Genomic DNA, 25,285 nt, shown 5'->3' on the forward strand with positions numbered 1-25,285 from the left:
GTGAGTCAATAAAATGTTTATTCACATGGAAAACAACACATGAATCAAATCATACATCATAACTATATAAATAATAACTAAGCATTGTATCAAATGAAATATTGCACTTCAGATATCGCCCTAGCTCTAAAATAAACAAGGACTAAATACAATATATGCACCAAACCTGTCTACCAACCAAACTTGTTTACTAAAGTTTTGGTAGTTAAAAGCCACATCACTAAATTTACGCTCCAGATAGTGATAACTCTTTTGTATATTACTGAAAGATATATCAACTTATCACAGGGGCTTGACACAAATTTCAAACCCACAGTCAATATAACAGTATCAATACTATAATTATACAAATAAATACGGTCCATGGGTTAGAAAATTTTGCCAAATTCCTGTGATGAGTAGGAGAAAGAAAACAAAAGCCTAACATTCATTAAAATGTAAGACAGTTTTATTATACTTAAGGTACAGTTGTATGCAGATCATAAGATGTTTCTACAGAATTTACAGGCAACAACAGGCATTAACAATCATGTAAACTTAGGCCACTGAAGCTATTTTTTCCACTAAATTAAAAAAAAAATATAAAATAAATGAATATTTATGATTTCATGATCTGGTAGTTTGTTACGATCAGCAGTATTGCATTTTGAACACAATATTTTGTTCACAAGCAATAGTATTGTGTTTGACATGTACAATGGTTTCTTCTATGTTCTTTCCATACCATCAGAACTGCTCTTAAAAATCAAAACGACATTAAATTCTGTTCTTTAAATACAAGTTGAATGATTATCTTTTCCACACCCTGATTAGGCTCAACTGTATAACATGAAATGTTCGTAACTGCGTACTCTTTTTTCACAGTTTAGATATTTCAAATTATTTTGTGCATGCAAACTTTTGTGGTTAGCCCATGCAACAATGATATTTAACAAGTAATACATACAACAATATCTGTTGTATTTACATTCATGGTTTCATAGCAACAATGAAACGCAAAGTTTATACATGACGAATGTTTCATGATAAACAGTACCCTAACTTTCTATCAATGGGGAAACAATGCATGTCAGGAACAATGTCCTCTAGTTTCTATAAACTGACCAAGTTTTACAATGGCTGAGCTGATAGGCTGTCAAACTTTAAAACTCTATATGACTGATAGGCTGTCTATGTGGCTGATAGCCTGTCAAACTTTAAACTCAATGTGGCAAGTCCTGCAGTTGAACACGGAACAGCTATTTAATCTTGAAGTCTCGGAAGTACTGAGTTAAACAAATTCTAACACTGTGGCTATGCATGGAAAGTTTGGTAATTCTCAACGGACAAAGTCAGTGTTAAATTGTCGGAAATGCAACATATTAAGATGTGATATATGTGACTGGGTGATATCACAAAATGTTGGTATTGTAAAATATCAACAGCAAAATGTTGTTTCAATTATCACTTTACAATGTCATACCTTAGGACGTCATATTAACTACACTGTGCAAATTGCAAGGTTTATTCTATGTGTGACTTGGCAATGTCAGAAAAAAAATCATAATAAATTATTCTTCAAACAACTGTACTGCAAATGTCATTAAAACCAAGCTCCATTCTGAATGTGACTGGGCAGTATCAGAAAAGTATTGTAGGACGTCGGTGACAAATTCCAACATTATTCCTAATACGACAGGACCATATCATATACACTGTACTGGTACCGTAATATGTATTTAATACAAAAGCCCAACACTATTCTTAATGTGACTGGGCAGTATCAGAAAAGTGTTGTAGGGCGTCAGCGACAAATTCCAACATTATTCCCAAAATGACAGGACCATATCATATACACTGTTCTGGTACCGTAATATGTATTAATACCAAAGCCCAACACTACTCTTAATGTGACTGGGCAATGTCTGAGAAGTACTGTAGGACGTCACCAACACTAAACTCCAGTGATATGCCAGAATCTGGGTAACACTTGTTGATGAGATCCTCGTGAGATGTACACTGTCGGAGAAACACGTCCTGCATGGCTAGCCAGGTTACCTGAAATACAAGATACACAAATGTCAAACAGGCTGAAGATAAATAATCGAGCTCGAGATCTCGAAATGGATTCACAATCAAACTGCATTACATTGTGGAATATAACATATAAACTTTGACCCAAGGTAAAGGATGTACAGGACACAATAAATAACCTTTGTTAGTATATTTGCTTGACAACAATACATATTATTACCAGGAGAGGGCTTATTGTGTCAGAGATATTTACAAGAAAACTACATACATGAAAGACAACACTAAATTTTGATAAGAATAGTCTCCTTGACAACCTACCTGCAGTAGGTTTTCTTCCTCGCACAACTGTTTCTCAACCTTTTTGTATAAATGTTCAAGACTCTTTTTCACCTGAATAAGAATACATCGATTATTTTAAAATTTCTGGTATAAATTAGACTTAACTTAAACTTAATTTAATACATTTGTATCTCTTTTAATCAAAACTCTAGGAATAAGACTAAGTGCCCATAAATATTACAAAGTAATTCAGCAGAAAATCAACTAACAAGTATATGACTTCAAAGAACAGTAAATGAATCTGTGTATATCATATATGTATTAATTCAATTTCTCAAATACTTCAGTCTTCAAACTTACAAAATAAGTAACTTAAAAGACTCATTTGACACACACACAAAGATCAACAACAGCAGGTCACACATTGATGCTATTCACCAAGGTCACATACTTGTGCTAAAGTCACACACTGGCTTCACACTCCAAGGTCATACACTAGCTCCAACCATCAAGGTCAAACATTGGCTCCACACACCGAGGTCCCACTCTGACACCATACACCAAGGTCACACACTGACACCACAAAAAGGTCACACACTGACACCACACACCAAGGTCACACACTGACACCACACACCAAGGTCACACACTGACACCACACACCAAGGTCACACACTGACACCACACAAAAAGGTCACACACTGACACCACACACCAAGGTCACACACTGACATCACATATAAAGGTTACGCACTGACATCACATATAAAGGTCACGCACTGACATCACATATAAAGGTTACGCACTGACATCACATATAAAGGTTACGCACTGACACCACACCAAGGTCACACACTGGCACCACACACCAAGGTCAGATGCTGATTCTACTCATTGACCCCTTAGTCTGACATCATAATGATGTTCTCTTACCTCTTTGCCGGGGTACTCTTTGATGACCTTGCGTAACTCCTGTTTACTGAAGGCAAGCTGGTACCCCACCTCCTCAGGTTTCACTCCTGATGCCACTCTATTTTGTACACCATCAAAGAACACCTACAACAAAATCATTGCGAGGAAACATCTTCAACAAAATAGAAAAGCTTAACCCAGACCTCAAGTACTTATTAACATATTAAGTTTCTTTATCCATATCTCTCCAGTAAACACATAACTGAAGTTTCTGTAAGCATTTCCCCCCTTTTAACCCCTATCCCATTACTTATAAATTATCTGAAGTTTCTCTAAGTATTTATCTCACCTTTAATCGCCATCTCCAGTACTTACATGAAGTTTTTCCATGGGTCTCCCAAGCAGATGAGTTGTATACTGGTACAAATTGTCCTGGTATGTCTGTTTGGCCTCTTTCCTGTCATTCTCCAGACAGGGTATCTTCAGAGCGGAAAGAACAGCTACAAATATAGACGAGGGATCTTTAGAGCGGACACAACAGCTACAAATATAGACGTAGGATCTTTAGAGCAGACAGAATGACTACAATTATAGATGTGGGATATTTTTTAAAAGACCCAATTCACAGATGTGTAAGTTATTCATATTTCCCAGAGAAGTCATCAAAATTCACAATATCTTTTCATTTAGTGTTTTACTGAGAGGCCATAACATTTTACAACCTAATTTACCAATTTTCCTCCTAATTATACAATTTTGCTCCACAATAAATTCCTGATTTCCACCTGTTGGTTGCTTTCACAATAATGCCAGGAAAAACACCACATTGATTTTAACATCAAGACAAGAGGTCCATGGGCCTAAACCGTCACCTGAGTTTTGATATATTTTAGCACATTTTGCCCTTGTGACCTTGAATGAAGGTCAAAGTCATCCATTTGAACCAACTTGGCAGCCCTTCATCACAGCATGCTACAGACCTAACATTGGGTCTCATGGCATTTTGGTTATCAAGAAGAAGTCATTTAAAGATTTTAGTATATTTGACCCCTGTGACAATGAATCAAGGTCAAGGTAATCCATTTGAACAAACTTGGTAGCCCTTCATCCCAGCATGCTACAGACTGAATATTGGGTCTTTGAGCCTTTTGGTTATCAAGAAAATGTTAAAAGATTTTAGCAAATTTGACCACTGTGACCTTGAATGAAAGTCAAGGTCATCCATTTGAACACACTTGGTAGCCCTTCATCCCAGCATGCTGCAGACCCAATATCAGGTCTCTGGGCCTGTTGGTAATTGAGAAGAAGTTGAAAATGTAAATTGTTTACAACAGGCGTTGCACAATGCCACACAAAAGGCGATCGCAATAGGTCAACTGAGAATTTGTCTCAGGTGACCTAAAAATCATAAGAAATCATAAAAAAAATAAATTATGAGTATATAATTATGGTCCAGTTTTGACTGCTTAATAAATGGATTGTTATATGATATGCTTTTATGACTGACTGTCATACTTACAAAACATGTGATGGAAATTTTCTGAAAAATAAGATATTAATTCATATTTAATTAGCAACAAACCTGGTGATCAGTTAACATTATCTTATTGATTTTGTATGTGTTAATATCAAGGATTTAACATCAGGCTAAGTCTATACAAGTCTCTCCAAATTACTCGTATACCAAGTTACAGAGCAGTATTCGGCAATAAGTATCCAGCTTTACTGGAATAACATGGTAATAATCATTAATATTACAATATTTAATTGCAGATGTTATAATAATAACTTGCCTAATAATTAATCATCAAAGCTATGTTTAGCAATCATAGTAAAACAATGAAACCTTACTTGACCTTCTCAACTTTTCAAAACAAATGTCTCTGGGTTATTTTAGGATAAATACGATACAAGAAATGTTATGCGAGTATTTCCCTGGACTCTGTGGTACATACCCATCATGACCACCTCCCGAGGAGTTTTAGGATGCTCTGAAGCAATCCTTGCGATCTGTTCAAATATAACTGCTACAAGTGTGACATAGGACTTGTCCAGATGGGCATGGCGATTCTCTGTTCCACGAAAAATACTCTCAGCCTGGTTAGCAAAGTCCTAAACACAAAAACATTAAATTATGGAAAAAACATATAAACAAATTCATTTTATATATACAGCAGGGCGCATGATAATTAAATTTAAATCACTGCCTCTGCTAGGGATCAAACTCAGGACCTCTGGCTTACTAGTCTTGCACTCAATCGATCCAGCTAAAGAGAAGATCTCTCTAGCCGAGCAGTATATTGCGGCTAGTATTTACCAGGGTTACATATATCAACAATGACCCTTCTGTAAACAATGTGAATGACATTTACATTGCAAATATTAAATAATTATCTATATGCTTACATATTTTTCAATGTAATTGTTCATAGATAATTTTTTTTTGTATTCACTTTTTGAGACTAAATTTTTTTAAAAATCTTATTTTGATTGAAGGCTGAGACTGTCTCATGATTTAAGTGTGCACACAATAACAAAGACATAGTTACAACTAGGATATCTCTGATTGTGTTTTATTCTATTTAACATCAAAATAAATGAACCAGTTCCTGTAATACCTCAAATGTGTGGACAAAACTGATGATGCCACATTTGGTTTTCTTGGCCACGCGGCACTCCTGGATGGCACGAATCTGGTTTTGCTGAAAGAGAATGTCAACACATAAAATGCGTACCGGATGTAAGTTTATGTTGTCAAAGTTAATGATCTGATTCAGAAAGTGAAAATGCAATATTTTTCAACCATGAAATAGTCATTTTACTTGTGTCATATTATAAAACAAATCACAAGTCAGGATAATATGTATAACAGAGAAACTTTCCTTCCAGCAACATTTCTTCACTAATCAGGAATTCTAGTTCCAGAATTTTTACTAATAAATGAAGTGTTACTTTCAATTGAAGGGAACTTTTAGTGTGCTTGTTGCCTCCAATGAATCAACATAAACAGACACAAGTTAAAAAAAATCTTTAAAAAAAAAATCTATTTTCAACACAAGATAAAATCTGACAAAAACATTTGACTTACTATGAATCTATCGAAGTTGCGTTTGATCTTGACAAGACAGCTAGCAAATGTGACACTGAGGAAAGAGCCTGTATTCTGGGCTTTGTTGACATGCTGACTCATCCGCACTAACATGTACATGGAATTACTGAAAGGGAGAAAAACACTCCAATTACCGTGGTAACTCATATTTTTTTTCTATAAAATAACTTTTTACAATAAATAATATTTTTTCTAGATTTTCATGTACCTCCCGGACAGTAGCGTTAAATGATTCTGAGGTTTGCTGCAAAGAGATTCAATTTCCTCATCTTTTCTAAATTTGGGCAAAATTTTAAAACATTGCACACATACAATCATTCTATAAGGTTGATAGTTGAAATGTATTTTTCTATCCGATAATTTCCATCAAATGGAAGCTACATGTACTGACCTCAACATATCAACAGAACATTGATTTGTATTTCATTGTTTACATCACAACATCAGTTGTGTTTTTTTAATAAAAAATAAACAATCATTTATATCTCACAATATATCCACACCACCCTTGTCAATGGCTATTCAGCAAAAATGTTTATAAATGCAACTTCTGAATCATTATCCTGCAGTAAGTTCACACCAAACTTTGAGTGAAGTTTATGAATTGGCCTCTGGACTTATCAACTAGCTTATAGGCTAAATAGAGTAATACACAGATTATATTTTATAAGTAATGCATGTACTTACAATCCATCAATCCTATCTGAGTAAGAGAAGAAATCATCAAGGTTGGTTTCAAGACAGGGGAAGAGGTCCCTCATCATGCCTCGCACTTCCTCATTGATGTGACGCCTACAACAGTCAGAAAATAATCAGAACTAGTCTAGCTTCATCTTCCATAGACTATGGTAGCTGGTGGTTACTGGCCATACTTCCTTTACTAGTATATATATAGATCTATCTGGTTATCTAGATACAAGTACCATATTGTTCCTCAAATAAAGCCCTCTCCTCCTGCGATAAAAAGAGGCCTGGAGTTGGGAAGGGGGCTTATTTGCAGGCACCACTCGTAATTGTCTTCAGTTTCTGATATTCTACAGGGAGCGTACTTTGAGTGTGAGAGAGGTGATTATTTGTGGATAAATACGGTACTACAAATATACATAGAATTTGTACAGATAATTTGCACTATAATTATTTAAAACGCATACAACAAACATCTTGAAAATGAAGTGATAACTACTGTGACAGTATATGCCTTGTAATTTTCAATGACAAGAAAATTAAACATAAATTCATACATGCCGACCCTCACTATTTTAGACGGAGACTCAATTGTTTACCCGAACTTTTGATGTACATTTTTGTATTATAAAAATTAAATTCTCGTTTTATAAGTGATTTAAAATATTCGATCAATCCACTAGGAATGGCAAATTAAAAGATAACGTTTATTCAAAGTAAAAGTTTAAGGTGTATCAATTTAATTTTCTTATACTTGCATCATTGAACATATTCACAATCCCCAACATAGAAGTTCAGATAGGTGTAGGTTGGCAAATATAAAAAGGTTTGGAAATTAAGACAGAAATATTGAAGTGGATTGAATTAATAATGTGACAGCACCTTATGAGAAGAAGTTTTATGGTAATAAGTGCCAGTATCGCTGCTATTTAACAACATGTTCTTTTAGTCTGACTCAATACTCAACACAACGGTAAAAAGTTTTTTGGGACAATGTCAGAGAACATTAAATTTTACACTTAAAGCTTAGCATTGAAAGGTAAAAATATCTAAAAGAAAAATTCAAGGAATATAGTTAGTATGAAACTGATTTAATTGAAACAATGCTTTAAGTCTCGTTGAACTTCGACTTTGATGGAGGAAAGCAAAAGTGATCAACCTTGTTAAAAATTGTTTAGGATACATAGATTTTAAGGCCATCATTACAAATTACTAGTACATAGCACAAAGTGAAACTTGTTGTAACACAATTATATGAAAATGTTACAATAACAAAAATAAACTTTTTTTTTATGTAATCACATTAAAATGCATGGATCATAGACCAACAACAGGAAAATTTTAACATCACAAACAATATTAAACAGTCTCCATTTAGCACAAAACTGTACTGAATTATCTTCTGGAAGAAATTAATACATGTACAATAGTTATGGCAGCCATTAACACATACAAAATGTATCTACAATATATCTGTATGGTGTCATACCCATGCAAACCCAACTATGATATAAATAGTCTTTCTAGTAGCTATAAATGTGCTTCTTAAACTTAGTCTACATCCCAGCCAGTGGCTATAAATAGAATAAGACTTACATAAAATAACTGACCTTCCGGACTTACACAGATAAACTCTACCCCTCTATTTGACTCCATGAAAACAAGCTTGAGCCAACACCTGGTAACTAAATGCATATGTCAACTCAGAATTGAACGTTTCTTTTGTCCTAAATAAATGTACATATATGGAGACTAAAAACGACAATTAACGGCTCAATCAAGAACACTTGTATCATATATAATCACAAACAATATATCTCGAAATGTTTCTTGAAACTACAAAAAAATATCACAATCAGAAAGTTAATGAAACAAACTAAACAGCAAACCAGTTTACACACCAAACAATATTCAGTATCAAATTAATTTCACATGAACAAAATTGGATCAAAACAAATTAAAAGTTATGTTTGTTACCAATTCAATTACCTGTATGAAATTATATTATCATTACTACATGCCCAATTATAATGTGTGCCAGCCCATGTTAAAAAAGTTAAGTTTGTTATAAATTCAATCACCTAAATTGTATTTATTACAATTACATAGTTATCCAATAATAATGTGTGGCAGCCCATGAACTTGATGTTTTGTATTTTTTTGTTTTGAATTATTTTGTTTCAAATTGGTAAATTGTGGACATTCTGATGGACAAACAGATAAGTACAAACTGATAGTCCCTTTCAGCATTATCAAAATAGGGAATTATATAGGACACTGTATCAATATAGAATATGGTAATATCCATGATGAAGTAAATTAGATATTGTACAAATTTATATGTAAGGTACTGGGTAAGTACTGAGGTAAGTACTTAGGTAAAACTGCATCATGTACTTGGAACAAGAGGCACATTAGGCCTGTGTCATTTTCATGAATTTCTATAAACTTACACAAGTGAAATAAAAAAAGTTGTAGAAATAGCATAACTTCATGCCAAAGACCTTTGTTCAGAACAATAATATAAATCCTTATGTATAAAAAAAACAAGCAAATGTTCTAAAATATCAAAGGATTTTTGAAAATGTACCAACCAGTCAATCAAATGCTACAGGGGCAATCTTGGACTTTGAAACAACCATAAAACTCAGCGTAAGATAACATAAATGATAATTCAAACTGGAACAAAGCTAATGATTATGTTAAGACTCTCAGCTTCCACTATTAAAATTTCTGTAAGGAAATCATTAAAGGGGCACAACTCCCTGGAAAATAAATGAAATGAAGGATAAATGCAAGCACACATCTATATGATTTATAAAGTGTAAGATTCATCAAAATAGTGTAAGGAGTGTTATTTTGGACAACTTCTGTCTACAAAAGACAGATCAACAGAAACACTGATTCCAGTACACCGTATCCTTATGTCTTTGCAGGGAGAATCAACTCTATTTATTTTGCAAAAATCTGAATGGTCTCCCATAGCAAAAACCTTTTAAAGATAAAAGGAACTCACCTTTGGGCCTGAGGAAATAATTATAGCTGACCTTTTGGTTAGGGGAGATAATCAGATTTAAGATAAACATTAAGGCTGTTTTTGTTTTTGTGGTCCAAACGGTAAGACCACTTGGACCATTGTTGTTCATTTATGAAATAAAGAAGGACCTGGTGATTTTATGTTGTTTTCAGACGAGCCTTGACAAAGACGTCCCAGGCCTGTATTAACATTTGCAGGTCCGTCAAGATATATGTTTGAAATATTACATTTAAAAACTGACGAACAAGTTTGTCCGCATAAACGAACAGGCCCTTAGTGAGCCTTTGAGACAAGGGAGATAATTACATTTAAGCACATTGTCATGAAGCTTACCATTGGTTCAGATGAGATGATCACATTTGAGATAAATTCTTAGCGTGCCTCTAAGTAAGGGGAGATAATTGTATAAGTACATACATGTAGCTTACCTTTAGGTCAGGGGGTTAATCAGATTCAAGTGCATGTATATGAGGGAAGGTAAAAGAGGCAAATGTAAATTATCAAGGAATATTTAGCATCTAAAGTATGTGTCATTATATACTACAAATTGGATTATGTGAATGGGTGTATCTAGGTTAATATGTGGGCTGCAGTTGAAGGTATGGCAAGTACATTATTTTATGGGAGCAGTTTCACACAAGACATCAAACTTAATATTGGGTAATGAGAAAAAATATGGCTGCAACGTAATTCAAGGGAACACAATTATCACGTGAATTATAAGAAACCTCATTCAACCATGGACTACAATGAATATACATCAGTGCCATTAACATGCACAGTTATACATTTCAACCCTGTGGCATTCATAAAACCAAACAACAGGACATAAAATAAGTAGACAACAGAGATATGATCGGTATAAGGTGTGAGGGGACCAGGCAGAGACACACAGTATTTTAGAGTAGAGTAAGTTCATAGTGAAAGACATCATAGAGAGATTCAGAAGGAAAAGTTTAGAGAATTAGCTTTTTTAATGAAAACTGTTATTATATAAAACTGCAGGTTAATCACAGAAAGACAGTGTCTGTTTTGTCTATTCTATTTAAAATCTTCTAAAGGCTAGAAAGCACTTAAAAATTATTGCATCACCTTCTCCTCCCCTTTAACTATAATGAACTTTCCCAAATTGTACATTATAATATACAAGCTGGGAAAGTTCATTACAGCTGATAGGGGGGGAGAAGGTACCAAAATTGTTATTTGCACAGTGGCTCTGCCTGAAGGGTACGACGTATGAGTGTGGAAGATGCAGAGGCGATACCTGGTGGCCGCAGTGCTGGTCAAAGCCTTTCGTCTCACACAAATAACACACTTACATTTGACTTGATACACGTCTTTGAAAAAGACCCTCCCCTAAATTTTCCATATAGTAATTCCTACAAGGAGTGAAAGCCATTTACACATTTTAAAATAAAGAGTTCATTGTAAACAACAATATCTTAAGTCTTGCATTTTTTAAGTCGTGAAATTTTTAGACATATCATCGGACAAAATATGTTACTGCTTGTTTATTCTTAACAATTAATTATAAACTTATAGACCAAGATGGACCCACTTACATTAAATTTGTTACAGACCCAGATGAACTGAATCTACATTGAATATGTGATAGATCCTGATGAAGTAGACATTTTAATTAAACATAAACATGTGACAGAATCAGATGAAGTAATTTTTCTTTAAACATGTGGTACACCCAGATGAAGCCATTTCGATTAAACATGTCATAGACCCAGATGAACTCAATTTACATTGAACATGTAATAGATCCTGATGAAGAAGACATTTTGATTAAACATGTGATAGAATCAGATGAAGTAATTTTTCATTAAAAATGTGATTAACCAAGATGAAGTCATTTTTCATTAAAAATGTGATTAACCAAGATGAAGTCATTTTGATTAAACATGTGATAGACCCAGATGAAGTAGACATTTTAATAAAACATGTGATAGAATCAAATGAAGTCATTTTTCACTAAACATGTGATACACCCAGATGAAGCCATTTCGATTAAACATGTCATAGACCCAGATGAAGTCATTTACATTAAACATGACAGATAGACTCAGATAAATTCATTTAAATCAAACATGTGATAGACCCAGATGAAGTCATTTACATTCAACAAGTAATAAACCCAGATGAAGTCATTTAAATCAAACATGTGATAGACCCAGATAAATTCATTTAAATCAAACATGTGATAGACCAGATGAAGTCATTTTCATTCAACAAGTGATAGACCCAGATGACATCTAGTCATGCAGAAAGTAATGTGTCTTCAGAGTTTTATACCATGCATAAATTCAGTGTTTAAGAAATTTTAACTGTAAATACTTCATTCAATTTGAGTAGCTCAAAAGATAAAATGGAATAAGATACTTCAAAATACAATATGCAGTGAGCATATCTGCTATCTACAACATAGCCTCAAACAATCTCAACTATCTAAATCTATCATACATCTTATAGAGAATAGTTTTGAAGCAAAAGACATGATGTTGAACATATCAGTTAGCTAAAACAATGTCATACAAAATAATTATTTTGTTCTATGTCATCATGTAACAGATATTATTGTACCATAAATTGCTCCAATAATTAATTGTTAATACAAAATGTACGATCAATATCTGTTACTAGAAAGGGAATAACTCCCTCCCACTTTTCTTTCAAAGTTACTGTTACACAAGAATGATTATATTATACAAATGTAGTGAGAGTTAAATCATACAGTGAGAAAGTTTAGATAATATATATCTGTAGTGAAAGTCAATATTAACTTGGTGTAAAACTACTGATACTCATTAACTTACTCGACAGACTGTACAGGTTTTCTGGGCTGCCAAATGTCTCCACTGTCCCCATCTTCTTCCTGTAGTGATCACACAAAATCAGATAAGTACAGAAACACAAAATGTTTTTGTAACATAAACACCATCCTAATAATTCCATGCGGTATTAAGACTGGAATCTCAACTGACAGGTAGGAATATTAAACACAAGGATTTGCCTAGATGCTCCCAACATAGAAGAATTTCCTCTTCGTCTCTCCTGAAGGGACAGGAGAGTGAGGAATTGATGTTTTTTTCCAAGGGCAATGTATCACTTGAAGAACGAAGGGAAGTAACTCTGTACATGGTAGGTACTGTAACCAATTATATTACGTTGAACTATATCCCAAGTGGTAGTAAAAAAAATTCAGTAGCCATTGGGAAAACAGTACAGTGTTGTTGCCCCAGGAAAATGTGACAGAATGCAGATGATTCTCCCAGGCAGTACCAGAGGGGACAATGTTGGTGTTTACAATATCCCTAGGAATGTGAGTGTATTGTAAAAAAAAATGTATATGTACATGCATTAATGCCAGAAGTTAGTTAATTTCTAGCTGTTAATTAAACAAACCAGCACCTACCTCCTTTTCCCCCTTCTGTGACTCAGCCACTAAGTGAAAGAATCGGACACAAAAGTCTTGTTCAGCCAGGCAGAATGGTTCCAGTTCACTAAACACTTTGTCAAGCACCTAAACAGTTTAATATCGAGGATAAATCATCTTAATATTGGCTAGATAATCAATAGAAACAATCAATAGCTACATTTATTTTCTACTTATGGGTATGTCCAAGTTTCTAACAATTTTTGACAGCTTGGTTTCTTCAAAATGTTATTGCTTCAGTCCTCAATTATGACTTCATTTATCTATAAATTTTAAGGCTGATCTTTCCTGAATTCATCACTATGTCAACGGCTAGGGTCATTTTGTGAGTCTCGAAGCAGCTGTTAGATGAATACTGAACAACAACAGGAGGACAGTCACATGGTATCCAAGTAATTCAGGTAAAGGACACTGCTACCACTGTACAGGACAGTGTGTGATATCAGCTTCCTATTAAACCTCCCCAGGAAGGGATCAAACCATACAATTCACGCGGTCCCCTTTTAAGGTTGCGTTAGTTTGATACTTTCCCAATCGTACTAAACCACAGACCAGCTATAGGTGTTAAATATTTTCACTGATCCACACATATTCTGACAGATATTTCAAAAGTACATAATTTGCACCTATAATTTTTTACCATGCTGAATAAATTATACTCTTTTTAGATTATGCTCTTTACATAACCAAGTATGATAAATACTAATTAATTATTCATTAATTAATGATTTACCTGATCAAACAAATGTCTCATAGCCAGATCAGAGTCAGAGCCATGCATGGACAGGGATGCTGAATCCACACTCTGCATGGACCCAGATCGTCCACGTGCATCGTGGATTTTCCCCTGGAGACTCGTGGAAGAGCCTGACAACTTTGATGCACTCTGTCCTGCCAGTCCTACTCCTAGTCATACAGAAACAATGGTTATTTAATGTGTAATTTACATATTACTGACTGTATACACAGTTTGTATATTGAGACCATGATAATTAGAAACAACCAAAATACAACATTTTCAATATACAACCATAATGGATCTACCCCTAGGTCTGCCCCACCATCCCACCATAATGGATCTACCCCTAGGTCTGCCCACTCCAACCTACAGTAGAAATGTCTGTATATAAATCACCTAGTTTGTTCTTGTCAGTCTTTGCCCCTGTCCCGAGTCTCTGTTTAGCACACTCAATAAAGTCTTGTGTTTCCTTCGTGTAGAGTCGGCTCAGACTGGTGGTGTATACCTACAACAGAAATACATCATTTTACACATCAATACATTTTGCTCTGGTTTTCGTACCAAATGGACCAAAATCTTAATATAAGAGAATGTCAATCCTAAGGTGTTGACCATTCTCTATGGCTAGAATACATGCAGCTCTGACCTGTGAAAGCTCCTTAAAACTCTTGGGATCTGCATTTTTCAGCCAGAACATGAGATCTGCATATGGTGTAAGGTCCCGATGACTGGAATGGTGCTGTGGAATCTTGAAGTCTACAGTCTGTCTGCTGAGGGTCTCACCCATCTCATTACCCTACAAAACCAGGTAACTATACAGGTAAATAGTGGAAAATTCTATATCCAAGGTTAAAAAGGTTTTTTTTCATTGGTTGCAATTTTTGTGTTTTTACTAAAATTTGGAATGGGCTACAATAGCTCAATTGATTAGAATTCTGGCAACGTAACCTCATTGTGAAGATCAGAGGTGAGTGGTTTTATGCTCCCCACCTGTGTCGGTTTGTGTTTCTTGATAAAACATTTATTATATAAATATACGGGATGTGGGAGGTCCCATATCCGTGTTAAAAGTTCAGTGTGATTCTGTGTTAGTTATTGTATAAAGTTAATTGAATACAATGACTTCTATAAGGCAGCCTACATGTTTTGAGAGTGAAATGACAGAATTTACCTGATGGATAAATAAGTTGTTGAGATGATGTGCCAAACGCTTCGCGAAGCTGGCGGAGAATTTACTGTAACGTTTCTGCTGCTCTTCTACAGCTGACATCTTCCTAAGAGCTTGAACCAAAAATAAGTTTCAACATAATCTTACCATATTTATCCTTTAATAAGATCCAACAAATAAACTAAGTGGTGGGCTTATTGCATGAAAATGAAATAACATTTCAGAAACAGTTTCACTGAACTGCATTAGGTTGGGCTTATTACCAAGCATTCATGAAACAATTGTATGCTTTAGAGTGAAAATTTGATTGTTAGTTTCATCCTTAACAAGTGATTAAAGGGATACATGAAATTTAATATTAATAGTGGTAGATCTGTTTGAGGACTCCATGATATCTCATTCAATTTCACAGGAAAGAGGTTATCAAAAGGAAAATTACACAGTACTTCAATTATTATTTACAAAAGCTCATTAAAATCAAACATTGCAGCCACAAAATTACGTATTTGTCAAGGCCACGAAATAGTAAAAATGCTTGCAATGTTTCATTGAATTTCATATCTTACTTTAGAAATAACTGTGAAACAATCTCGCTTTTGACACAACTTCATCATGAATTCGCCATTATCATCAATCTACCCAGACCACATAGATACCTGGGTGAATCTGGACGGCCATACAGTTCTGGAGGGCGTTGGCCGCGGCTGTACATTCATAGATCCCTCCCGGAGTGGATAGGTCCCCGTCGCTCAGGGCCTTCAGGTGTCGAGTATCCAGGTCAAGTTGACTCTGTACTCGATAAAAGTGAACAGCATTATTATATATACAGTATAGGATACTATATTATAGTATAACTTCATTAATATTAACAAAGGTATTAAGAAAAAATTAAATCTGAAATTAATTTTCTTTTCAGACAAACAAATTTCAATTTGTGAAATGAACACTTGATGTCATTTATTTGTATGGTTTCTCGGTTGTTCGGGTGGCACAGTGGTAACACACTTGCCTTTCACCTAGGTGGTCAGGGTTTGATTCCCCAATCAGACGTGAAAAGGTATGTGGTCATCTGCCTGACCGTGTGGGTTTTCCCAGGGTACTTTGGTTTCCTCCCACAGTAAGACCCCTGGCACGCTTCCATCCGGGCCAACAAGCGTAATTAATATAAGCTGATATAACTTGTTTCGCAATTGATGTAAAATAAATAAAGTTTACATTTATTTATATGTTGGAGCTGTTTCAACATTGCTGTAGTCTGTTTAAATATGTCTAAAAATTTTGGTTCATCAATAGAATAGAATGTTTACAGTTACCATGTATGGTTAAAACACATTACTGACCACTAGGCTGTCGAGTTCCTCCAGTAAATGTTGATGGTTCTTATTTCTGGTGTTTATCAACGAGTCTTTGTCTCTCATCATCTCCATCTGATCCTTCACATTCTGTCAATAAAGGTACCATTCCTGTATATTATACTGTGATTATAACACTGAGCAGTCTTTAGACTAATTAACGATGTGTTCTCATATATCTTTGATTTTTTTTCTGCCACAACAGCAAAATATTTAATGATAATGAAATATCACATGATTGTTTTAATCCAGTCAGCTTTCTAATATACAGATTGTACATCAAAAAGGCATCTTTGTGTGGGTAAGAATTAAACCCAATAGAAGAGTCTTTTCATTTTATTACTTACTTTATGCTACAACTTACTTTACAAATTTAGTATTTAGTCATGGATGAAAGTGTCAGAATCTCAAAATACTGAAATACCTGTTTTTGCAAAAAAATAACATTAACATATATGGGAGAACATATTTCCAAAATACTGAATTCAGTATTTATACTGAAAGCTTTCATCCATGGAAACTTGTCTTTATTTTTTAATAATCAACCATGAATATTTCAAGAAAGTGAGCTCTAGAATTTGGAAATTTTTCCTTTTGTAACATTTACCTGTAGTATTTTATCATAAGAGTCCAGTCGTTCCTCAATCTTCTCCGCCTGATTGATGCCATCATCTAACAAACGCATTAGGTTCAGGACTTGGTCCTCAGATCCCATGATAGAATGGATGTTGGCCTGCACATTAAAGATATCAAAAATCAAGAGAAAAATAATGACACTTCAACGATATGTTTAAGAATTTTTCTAACTCATTTAGGATGGGAACTCTTTTGTCTCATGTTGGAATGAAAGCTGGTGAAATGGGAAGAAAATTTTCAGGAATAAACTGTAAATGTTGAGACATTTGTAAGTCTATAAGGGTCTGCTTGGATAATCCCCCATGAACACTAATAAGGGTCATTTACATCATTAAGTAGAGTCACTTTGTAGTAGCCGGTGGCTACCTAACTGAACATCATACATACAGAGATCTGTCGCATGCTACCCGGAGCAATTTGGGTAAATTGTCTTGCTCAAAGACCAACCATGACAACATAGCATGCGCATGATTTCCGATCTCTGTTTGTGGAGAAGAGCAAACTGCCCCGAGAAATGATCAAACCACACACCTCAGATATCCATCAGAGACCGCCAAAGCCTATACTACACACTAATATATAGATACAACTTCAGTTAACAGTACAGATGTACCCATCCTCTCTTTCCATATCCTATACAGTTTCCCACTCTTTAACAACACGTTCAGTTTTCTCTTTTGCTTACCCCATCTAGTACTGACAGCTGCTTGGAAAGTTGTTCAGCGAAGGACTCAGCATTACTGATGGCAGCCTGTGACTCAGACATAAGGAGAGCGAGGTCAGATTCTTCCTTCCCTGTCAGGGCCTGGTAGTCTTCCTCCAGTACCGCCATATCATCCCCGGTCTGAGGAGTATGGCCTGCACCTAAGGGCTTGCTCACCTCTGAAATACATAGAAATATCAAATAATAGTACACATAAGTATATATTTCATATTTGTACGCATAGAAATTTTTTTTTCGTGATAATCTCACCTCCCCTTCTCACAAACGGTTTTTGTTTTTTTCTGGGTCCCACAATAAAAATGTAAATAATTTTATATCCACAAATATTATCTGCTATATATTAAACTGTGTTCCTTTCCCCAAAATCAAATGATAACCATTTCATCCTGGATTGTGATACATCTATAAAGTACCATAGATTGCACAAAAGTCTCATCGGTGAACAAAACCTATAAATATTAATTTAATTCTGCTGTAGTACTATTACTGTAAATTGGGATAGTTTGGCTGCGGTTTAAATTTGGCACCTGACATGAAAGCACCCAAATTTAACTCACCAATTATATTATAACGACACTGGTATCAAAATGCTGAAATTCTGGACGCGCTGTTATCTGGCTTGATAATTAGTTAAAGGTAATATTGCTTTATTTTCGGGAAAACAAACACAGGATCAATGGAAAATATGATAACAAATGCAACCACCCAGGATTTATGAAAAAAAACACCAAATTTTGCCAACACAAAAATATTCCAATTTACAGTACATGTATATAATAGAAAATGTTGACAATTCCTTTAATTAAAAAGAAAATATCCTACCTTCCAATAACTGTTTGGGTACATTGATAAAATCAGGCTTTTGTATAAGACATCTTTGGCTCAGCTGCAAATTAAACAAAGGAAAGTCATGGATAAATAGGTCTTACATTGATAACATACAAGCTGCAATTTTCATTTATTCAATATAATTTAAACCTGTCCAGAAGATTCTACCTCTATCCAAAAATATGAACCAATATGATAATATTCACAGTACAGGTATAATCAAACCCTCCTAACTCACAACCCCAGGGATTTATCAAAGGCTAGTCCTAGACAGTTAGTTAAGGTATGGATCATAATTGTGTGAGCATAAGTACTGCTAACACTGTAATAAGTAATGTTACTTAAAGTGTGTTCTCAATCTATTCAAAATACTTCTGAAGAAATCTCCTTCTGACGCAGCCACAGTTTCAATCTCTGTTGGATTTCTGAGACAGGGAACCTAATATAAATATATAGCGTAAAGAATTTATTTATCTTATCTAAATATTTTTAGATGTTCCTATCAAACCTCAGTGAGTTCTTTGGTAGGTAATTATGTATAAGCCATACCATTTATCATTAGAAAAAAAATAGCCCATATACACTTGGATAGTCCTTATGGAGGTCTAATGAAAAATGCTAAAGAAAACACACAAACTCTAAGTATAAAACTTTATTAGAGATTGCTCAAATATAAAGAAACCCTTCTTTAATACCAAGACAAACATTTACATCCAACAGAAGCAATAATATAACCGAAATTAAAAAAAAAGGTTTTAGATTTTAAAGTGAAATATGTGATGGTACACTTCATGATGAAAGTTTAAAAAAGTAGAAAATAAGACAGACTTTTAAAAAGTAAAGTACTTACTTTCCATAGACAAGAAATGAAGGCTTCCTTGTCAGTCACACTACTAGCTACCCATTTGTAGATCTTCTCAAAATGGAGGTCAAACTCAGCGGTTTCCTGTGAAATATAAGAAAGGGTCTAATAACAACAGTCTGCATGGCTGCACAGTTGCGTTATAAGTAAATTTTCTTCAATTAAACCACAATAATTTGATGTGAGCAGGAGTTTTATATATACATAATTGTGTCCGTGTAGCACAGATCTGAAGTGCTCATTGAACCACTTATAGCCTTTTTCAAAATTCTGATTCTGACTTTGCTATAGCTTATTTCAACTTTCACACAACGTTGAGAATTGAGTACTATACTTTCTGTTTGATATATAACTGACCTTGTTTGAACTTTTGCCATCAACGACTTTGAGCTCTCGTAGTAACCAGGTAGTTTTTTTCTTGTAGGACTCCCCCTTGTCAGCCTTCTTAACCTGGCATACTCTAGCCTGGACTGGGCTCTCGTGGTCATTATTTACTGTTGTTAAAACATAAACATTGATTTAGATTGTCCGAGCTCATTAAAACAAATCAGACCTGATTATCATTGAGCCAAATCTGAAAATAAATTGACCATCAAAATTTCAATAGCTGATGCAGGCATGCAGAGATAAAATTTTCAGACAATTTGTTTTGTCATTACATTAGAATGAGGCCACAATGTGTTTTTTTTATGTTCCTGATTTCAAAAATCTGACCAGCCAGCATGATAAAAAATAAAAACAAAAATAAAAAACACAAGATATTTTCCTGTATTATAGCTGTGCTACATTTTAAACATGCATGTAATTGGGAAGAAAACATAATTAAAACATAATTGTTTAAATATGGTTGTTTTAGTGCTCTGGTCAAAAAGTGATTCCTATGGGTGCATTCTGATTTTGTTAATTTTACTGATATATTCTGAGGAAAATATAACAGTTAGTGTTTGTTTTTCATGAAACTGACCCAAAACCTAATGGCATGTGGATGCAAAACAAAAAAAAACTACTGTGGCCTTATCATAATCCAATTTCTAATAAAAAATATTCCAAAATTTTAATTTTTGGTCAACCATTATTACTATATCTATGTTACCTTGTTTGTCTGCAAAATGTTACTCTTACAGGTTAAAAATTATTCTATATTTTGTAGTAGATTGGAATTAGATTTTGGCACCTAAAACAATGTAATGATTTATATGTGATTTTTTTTTTTAATTTGATGTGATACCTAATTTTAAGCCTGTTTTTGATAAATCAATACTGAATATATGACATTCATATGAGATGAATATACATAATAAATATGTAATCTTCATTTATATAATCTAGGCAATATATCACACATTTCAAGTCAATAATCACCAGTTAATGTAATCACATACTGTAACAAATAGTTGATAACTTACGAGCTGCACACAGAAAACTTGTTTTCTTCTTCCGTCCAACTTTAGTGACATGGACAAATCCAATGAGGCGTTCATCATGAGGTAAAAAGACATCACGATGTAAAGTGTGCTTAATGGCAGTCATCTTGATTTAACTGTAAATGTTAAACACTAGTGTACTATAATTTGACACAAGACAGTGCATTTACAAATGATACAGATATATTTCATACCCGGCTAGATTTTTGGGTAGCTAATTATGTTTGCCTTTTGCAGCTTTATATTAATAACCACAAAATATTTAAAATTTCATTGGTAATGTAATATCAATTTCCAATTAACAGCCAAAGCAGGTAGGTAAAGTAAAGGTGTACATTGAATATTCATGCAGTACATACAGTGTTGAGAGGAAATGCACAGGTGTGATAGGCATCTCCTATTGCATATACCGTATGCCTGTACTATCACTGAATTCAATTTTGAATTTTGCTATAAGTCTGTTCAGTCTCTGTATGTTAATATGGTATATACACATAAATATATTATTATAATAAATAATGAAGACTTCTTTATTTGTTTCAGCCATGATTGCTAATTTGTGCTGAAGAATGCAGTCAAATGTGGCTTTGAGACCACTCTCCCCAAAAACATGGGTTTGAGTTGGAGACAAACAGACAGAAGTCTCAGCAGGAGAATGGTGTCTGGTGGGTTGTCTCCCCATTGATTGCACACTGTATATATATCTAAAACTTTGAGAGCCCACTGGTCAGCTGATTTATGATATTATTGTACGGACTGCGGCAATCTCATTATCTGCACATCAATGCCATCTCATCCTCTAACACTGTTGGAGTAGGCAACATCTGTTACCTAATTTGTGTTGCAGTAAAAAGTTCATCATCCTTTACATCGTAATGTGGTTCTTTTAGTTGCATACATATTCTGAATATGATAACAAGGACATCCAGTTGGTCATTGATTTTTACCAAATTCAGAAGTCAAATAATTATTTCTCAGAAATCTGAAGGGTCAAAACATAGGTCAAATTAGCTTTCAAGAGTAAGATATGATATCATAGAGTCAAAAACATACTCTCATGGGTCTACTTGAAAGCCCTAGCCTGTGATCATAATGTGGTGATATACAGAAATGATCTATTGATTCATTAACATGAATAATCGTACACCTATGTATATCAATATATAGAGGATATTCAATGGATTGTCATTTAATATAGAATATTATTTCACAAGTATAGCAGATTTTGTTTTTATATTTTCATGAGTGGATGGCACAAGTAAAAATGTTTTTGAAATCTGCCATATGAGTGAAATATATTTGATATTGAAAGGCAAACCATTGAATTATCTTTTTGTTACATTTCGAATGAGGTCTTAAAATGCTTTCATTAAAATCTTTACCTGCCTACTGGAGAGTGTCTCTGCCAATCCGTTGAAATGACAACAGATTGACAAGCCTTAGATATTTTCAATTTTACATCAGGAAAGTGGTTCCTGCGAAACCTGATATTTTCACTGCAAAATCGGATAATTTCACTGCATTTGCTCTAATACAGTGGAACTTCGTTAACTCGAACTCGGATAACTCGAATACCCCGCTTAACTCGAAGTACCTCGCCGGTCCCGGCCGAATTCTCTCTTTATCTTAGTAAAATAAACTCGGATAATTCGAATTCGGATAACTCGAAAAACTCGGATAATACGAAGTAAAAATTTGGTCCCAACAATAAAAATCCTACTTGAAATGTTTGAATAACTCGAAGTATAATTTTCGTCGATCGGTGGCAAACGCCGATATTTTTTAAGAGCTAAATTCCGGTTGTAATACTGAACATATCGGCACTACTAACCTACATGCTATTATAAGTGTTTCATAAATTCATAAAAGAAATTGTCGGTTGAATCTTATAACAACAAGTCTTGGTGATAAAAAGTACTGCTTTACTTACATCAGGTAATTTCCCAAGGCGGTCGCCGATATCAGTACACACGATAGTCAACAACTCATCTACCCGTTCGCTCAAGCGGAACTAATCTCTGACACACCGGTAGATCTACCCGGCTGATGTTTTTACAGGTGTAGAAATGACACAGTCACCGGCGCCTATTAAATCTTTAAACTGCTGAAACAATAGCGTAATTACTGCCGAGGTGTTCAGAGTACAACTGTAACGGTCAGTGCTGTCTATTAAATCGGATAAAACGCCAACTCAGTTACAGTAACATTTTATACGCACATGCGCAGCCCAACTTCCGGTGCTAATACACATGGAAATGGCGTGGTTTTCAATAAAAAGTAAGTAGCCGATCAAACAGTATTTTATATATGTCCAATAAAAGGTAATGGTTCTGTTACGTTTTGTATGCAATCTGTGTTAAACTTAAACGGTTATTTGTTTTGACATTAATAACTTGTGATTTTGTCGAATTCCGTTTTATCGTTTACCTTTTGCAAACATGACTTGCACATCAGATCGTTATTGAAGTGACTAAGTGAAAGAAACTTTATCGTGACTGTATATCGGCAAAACTACACCAAATTACAAGTGACATAACGAAACATTACATATATATTAACATGTATTGACCAGTCTTCACACTAAACTGATGAGCGACAGAGCGAAGTTATAATGATTATATAATGTTGACAAATATTGACCAATCTTTTCACCAAAAATGATAACTCGCTTAATTCGAACACTCGGATAACTCGAAGTTTTTTCGTGGTCCCGTCGACTTCGAGTTAACGAAGTTCCACTGTATAAGTTTTACACGTTTTTATCAATTTTCTATATTTCACATACAAAAAAAAATGAAATACTAGCTTCGTATATCAAGATTATATATTGGGTGTACTATGCGGTTTTTCGTTTTTACGGCCAAAACGAACAGACCAGTTGGACCACAGGTCCTAGCTATAGCCTCGTCTGTCAATACATCCAATATATATATATATATATAATCATATATTGGATGTATTGACAGACGAGGCTAGGACCTGTTGTTGGACCGGTGTTGTTCGTTTATGAAATAAAGATGGACCTAGCTGGTGATTTTATATTGTTTTCAGACGAGCCTTGACAAAGACTCCCAAGGCCTGAAGGCCCGTCAAGATATATGTTAAAAATTTTACATTTAAAAACTGACGAACAGGTTTGTCAAATCCGCGGACAAACTGGTTCTTCACTTTTTCAATGAAATATTTCAAACATATCTTGACGGACCTGCGGATTTTATACAGGCATTAGAAGTCCTTTTCAAGGCTCGTCTGAAAACAATATAAAATCACCAGGTCCATCTTTATTTCACAACGCCGGTCCAATTGGAGCAACCGTTTGTACCGCAAAACGAAAACGGCTCTGTGGTCTATATAAATTAGGAGTAAGGCCGAGGGAGTTCTGAGATGTGACAAATTTGATTACAGCCACCGCCTACTTCGATGGCTGGTCGGATGATTTGATATGCATATATATTTATGAGCAACATAAGTACATAACATACCTCCGCGATCTATTTATTTTCAGATCGGTATCAGGAAACGACGCACATAATAAATAAATAACATTAAAATCTAACCATCCACCCGAGATCTGTCACCGGAAGTTTACAACGCCTCGTTCTGAAAAAGGAAGTAGCCGGTTCCCTAAACTTCCGGTTTCTAAACGTTGATTGTTAAGGATCCTTGTCCTGTAGTTAAGCCTAAAGATCGTGACACGGAATAGATAACTAAATTAATTACTTAAATAATACTAATCAATATTAAGGAGAGAAAAACATAATGCTTGTCTCGTGGACACTTTCGATGACTTTTAATCAGGGTCGGGATGGAGGGGTGACGGAGCAAATGTTGGTGTTATGCCATGCGTCCCTTTATCGGGTTCGTACCTGGGCTAAACGGTTGGATCAGTTGGACCGATGTTGTTCGGTTTATGAAATGAAGACGGACCTTGTGATTTTATATTGTTTTCATACGAGCCTTGACAAAGACTCACAAGGCTTGTACTTACATTTACAGGTCCGTCAAGATATATGTTTGAAATATTACATTTATAAACTGACGAACCGGTCCGCATAAACGAACAGGCCCCAGTCGCA

At 34.7% G+C, this 25,285-nt stretch overlaps 1 protein-coding gene across 3 annotated transcripts; it reads right to left on the reverse strand.

The window, feature by feature from the left end:
- On the reverse strand, nt 1-24,800 carry LOC117329566 (exocyst complex component 1-like). 3 transcript variants are annotated; one of them, XM_033887562.1, is made up of 25 exons: nt 24,692-24,800; nt 21,192-21,325; nt 20,143-20,279; nt 19,774-19,869; nt 18,918-18,981; nt 18,057-18,253; nt 17,343-17,468; nt 16,724-16,825; nt 16,040-16,172; nt 15,387-15,496; nt 14,862-15,011; nt 14,612-14,720; nt 14,210-14,382; nt 13,456-13,563; nt 12,857-12,915; nt 11,354-11,413; nt 7,001-7,105; nt 6,293-6,419; nt 5,823-5,906; nt 5,160-5,316; nt 4,724-4,744; nt 3,580-3,704; nt 3,226-3,348; nt 2,332-2,403; nt 1-2,037 (listed from the first exon to the last, which is right to left on the reverse strand). In XM_033887562.1, exons 2-25 carry the CDS (start codon nt 21,313-21,315, stop codon nt 1,885-1,887), a joined length of 2,715 nt encoding a protein of 904 aa, XP_033743453.1. In that variant the 5' UTR covers nt 21,316-21,325; nt 24,692-24,800; the 3' UTR covers nt 1-1,884. The 3 variants fall into 3 exon arrangements, with proteins under 3 accessions (XP_033743453.1, XP_033743454.1, XP_033743455.1); XM_033887563.1 differs by lacking the exon at nt 11,354-11,413; XM_033887564.1 differs by lacking the exons at nt 1-2,037; nt 2,332-2,403; nt 3,226-3,348 and having other exon boundaries at nt 3,644-3,745.
- Between the last annotated feature and the right edge of the window lie 485 nt (nt 24,801-25,285).

Source organism: Pecten maximus, chromosome 6 (genome assembly GCF_902652985.1).
Source record: "Pecten maximus chromosome 6, xPecMax1.1, whole genome shotgun sequence".
Taxonomy (NCBI): domain Eukaryota; kingdom Metazoa; phylum Mollusca; class Bivalvia; order Pectinida; family Pectinidae; genus Pecten; species Pecten maximus.

What these genes read in the sequence shown, in the direction of transcription:
- LOC117329566 (XM_033887562.1), bottom strand. Translation starts at nt 21,315, where the DNA reads ATGACTGCCATTAAGCACACTTTACATCGTGATGTCTTTTTACCTCAT. An exon ending in ATGGCAAAAGTTCAAACAAG is followed by an intron (nt 19,870 to 20,142) that starts GTCAGTTATATA and finishes TATATTTCACAG; the next exon opens with GAAACCGCTGAGTTTGACCT. An exon ending in AAATTTCCATCACATGTTTT is followed by an intron (nt 3,705 to 4,723) that starts GTAAGTATGACA and finishes CTATATTTGTAG; the next exon opens with CTGTTCTTTCCGCTCTGAAG.